The following is a 3,014-nucleotide window of genomic DNA, read 5'->3' as shown; positions in this document are numbered from 1 at the left end:
CCCCCCCCCCCCCCCAAAAAAAAAAAAAAAGTAGGAAGACAAAGGTTCCTGGTGGGTTCCTGGTGTGAGGAGGGTCTGTCAGTGTCTTCTGTGCAGGCTCATGGACTTTGAACAGACATGAGATTTAAGGGTAGTGCTCATAACCTCAACTGAGTCCATAGTTCAGAAGCTAACTTGCTACAACAGGCATCAAAGTAGATCTTTAATTTCATACAAGCTACTATAAAAGTAAATTTTCCATAAGTAAAGCTGTTTATCTGCATCTTGTTTCTGAGCTCTGTCACTGTCTATGCTAGAGATTTGAATAAATTGAGCAAAAAAAGTGTATTTGCCTCACTTGAGTTCAGATTTGCTTATAGCCATCTTCCTAACACTTCTCTTTAAGGATGTTAATTACCAGCAGTGCTATAAACGAGGTGGGATAAGCAGTGGTCCTCGAGCAAATTCAAGAGGTAAGGCTGACATCAGTGGTCCAGTATATGCTTGGGCATTGCAGCTGGGGTGTTACTGGGAACAGTGTGAAAAGCAGAATACCATCACTCACCTAACAGATTGAGCTTGGTGTAAGTTAACCAAGCTTAGGTGGAGGCTTGAGTGCGGTTCTTAAACAGAATTGCACAGCAGAAGATTTAATTTTACTATTCTTAGTCTGGAGTCTTCATGACCAAGTTCTGACACAATGGTACCTTACTGAATGTCACAAATAACCTGACTAGGAAAATGCACTCAGGGCAGTTCCCTGTGTTCTAGTTGGAGTCCAAGCATGAATAGCATGTGTTTTGAAGAGCTGGAAACAAGACGATTTATTCCTATTCTGTGTGCTGGAAAAAGAGGGACTTCCAGTGCTACAGATGAGAAGTGAGATGAAGAGTAGCTGTAGATCACTATTTTAGAGACTGAAGGGAAATTATGGCATACCGTGGAAGCTGTTTTAGGGTAAAGCAGGTCATATCCTAGTTTGAGGGATGATTCATAGAATATACCTCAGAAGAGAACTAAATATGAGATCATGGTGAATTAATAGCTGATAGAAGTACTCATTAGCATCAAGATCTCACAGCAACTTCACTTATTTTATAGTTTGTTTTAAGGTGTTGTTTCCCAGTGGAAATAACAATGGTTTGCAACTTGAGTGTGACTGCTCTAAATTTCTCAGATTTATTAATTTTTTCATTATAGACCCTTTTAACGTGAGTATTTGAAAAGATTAACAGCTTTAATTTGGGGAGTGAGGTGCAGAAAACTTAAAAGCAACTCTAGTTTGTCAGACTTTAAATATTCTAGCATCATAAGTTGGTAAGGTCTACTAGAAATGCAACTACAGTGAGTAACATGAAGTGAAAATTCAGATCTTGAAGGTGCCATGGCTCTCACTTTGTCAGTATTTTTCAGCAATTCCATTTTATTTCCCTTCAGAAGTTAGCATATGCTTTTTAAGATGACACATGTGACATACTAAAGCTAAAACGATTGCAACCTACTGCTCTCTCTTACTTAGAAGTATAAGAAGTAATTGTTCATTGCTCAGTTATGTCCCATCCTGCTCAATGCAAGTGTGATGAATGTAAGCCCACTTCACAGTTCTGTTCTCACTGGGGTCCTTTGACAACTTGCTGTGGCTGAAAGATCAATCTGCTGCAAAGCCTGTGTACTTGCTGCTTGAGATTATGCCTGCAGGCTTAAGGGTTTTAATACTTACCGCTGCTAATGGTTCTTAACAGCAGGGTGGAGTGACTCCTCTCAGGTGAGCAGCCCAGAACGAGACAATGAGACCTTTAACAGTGGGGACTCTGGGCAGGGAGACTCCCGCAGCATCACCCCTGTGGATATGCCAGTGACAAGCCAGGCTGCCACCATACTCCCAGTGCATGTCTACCCGCTCCCACAGCAGATGAGGGTTGCCTTCTCTGCTGCTCGAACATCCAACCTGGCCCCTGGAACTCTAGACCAGCCCATTGCGTTTGACCTGTTGCTCAACAACCTTGGAGAAACTTTTGATATCCAGCTTGGTAGGTTCAACTGTCCCGTGAATGGTACCTATGTCTTCATCTTCCACATGCTGAAACTGGCTGTCAATGTCCCGCTGTATGTGAATCTCATGAAGAACGAAGAGGTCCTCGTGTCAGCCTATGCAAATGATGGGGCTCCTGACCATGAAACAGCTAGCAACCATGCAGTCCTGCAGCTGTTCCAGGGAGATCAGATCTGGCTACGGCTGCATCGGGGAGCCATCTATGGAAGTAGCTGGAAATACTCCACCTTTTCGGGATACCTCCTTTATCAGGACTAAAATCCAGTGCGATGTTTACAAAAGAGCTGCTCCAAACACCTTGGTGAGGGGGGTGGGACTAGCTTTGCACTTACTACTGACTTTATAGAGGATATGTGGTTCCATTATTGGGGGGAAATGGTGGTCCTGTTTTGCAAGGTGAAATCATGGAGTTGGGGTACTGAATCAGCACTAATTTGGCACTTTATCAGTTGTGATGTAGCCTTGCTAATAAAGCTGTGAATGTATATTGTTTGCACTTACCCTAAACTGTATTAATGTCCAGCTTACTACACTATTGATTGCCTCAAGTATGGGCTATTCACAATGCCTTGTTGTGCCTCAATAAAACAAGTTAATATGCATTTTAGTATTAATTTTGCCCGTGGTTTTAATTTTAAGACATATCACTGACCTTTTTCCTGGTTTGGTCTGTACATGACTATTACACAGAACTGGTGTCAAAGTTTCAATAATTTAGGGTAATTTGTATTTAACTGGGATTATTTGGTTTTGTTCTTGCTTAATGCCATTCTCAAGAGTGTTACCTTGATCAAAATGAATTCAGGATTTAGTTACCTTCTTTCTTTTCAACTGAAAGGTCAAGAAATTACAAGTGCAATGCTACATACTTCATTAGGACTACTTATTTTAAATACATACCCTGTCAAAATCTAGCATGGTCATAGCCTCAGTCCTTGAGTAGCGATGTGGTTGAAATTCTTAAACCTGAGAACAGTCACAG

The 3,014-nt window shown here is 41.5% G+C and overlaps 1 protein-coding gene across 1 annotated transcript in view; it reads left to right on the top strand.

Annotated features, from left to right (window-relative positions):
* The window catches only part of CAPRIN2 (caprin family member 2), a 32,921-nt gene extending 30,275 nt beyond the window's left edge, over positions 1 to 2,646 (top strand). Inside the window, exons 17-18 of the mRNA XM_017739964.1 lie at positions 386 to 452; positions 1,722 to 2,646. Coding sequence (XP_017595453.1) covers positions 386 to 452; positions 1,722 to 2,290 — 636 coding nt within the window. The 3' untranslated portion in view covers positions 2,291 to 2,646. The remainder of the gene's footprint in view (positions 1 to 385; positions 453 to 1,721) is intronic.
* Positions 2,647 to 3,014: the final 368 nt, after the last annotated feature.

Source organism: Corvus brachyrhynchos, unplaced genomic scaffold (genome assembly GCF_000691975.1).
Source record: "Corvus brachyrhynchos isolate BGI_N302 unplaced genomic scaffold, ASM69197v1 scaffold27, whole genome shotgun sequence".
Classification (NCBI taxonomy): domain Eukaryota; kingdom Metazoa; phylum Chordata; class Aves; order Passeriformes; family Corvidae; genus Corvus; species Corvus brachyrhynchos.
The sequence above is the reverse complement of the archived record's forward strand: the minus strand, read 5'-3'. Positions and strand labels throughout refer to the sequence as shown.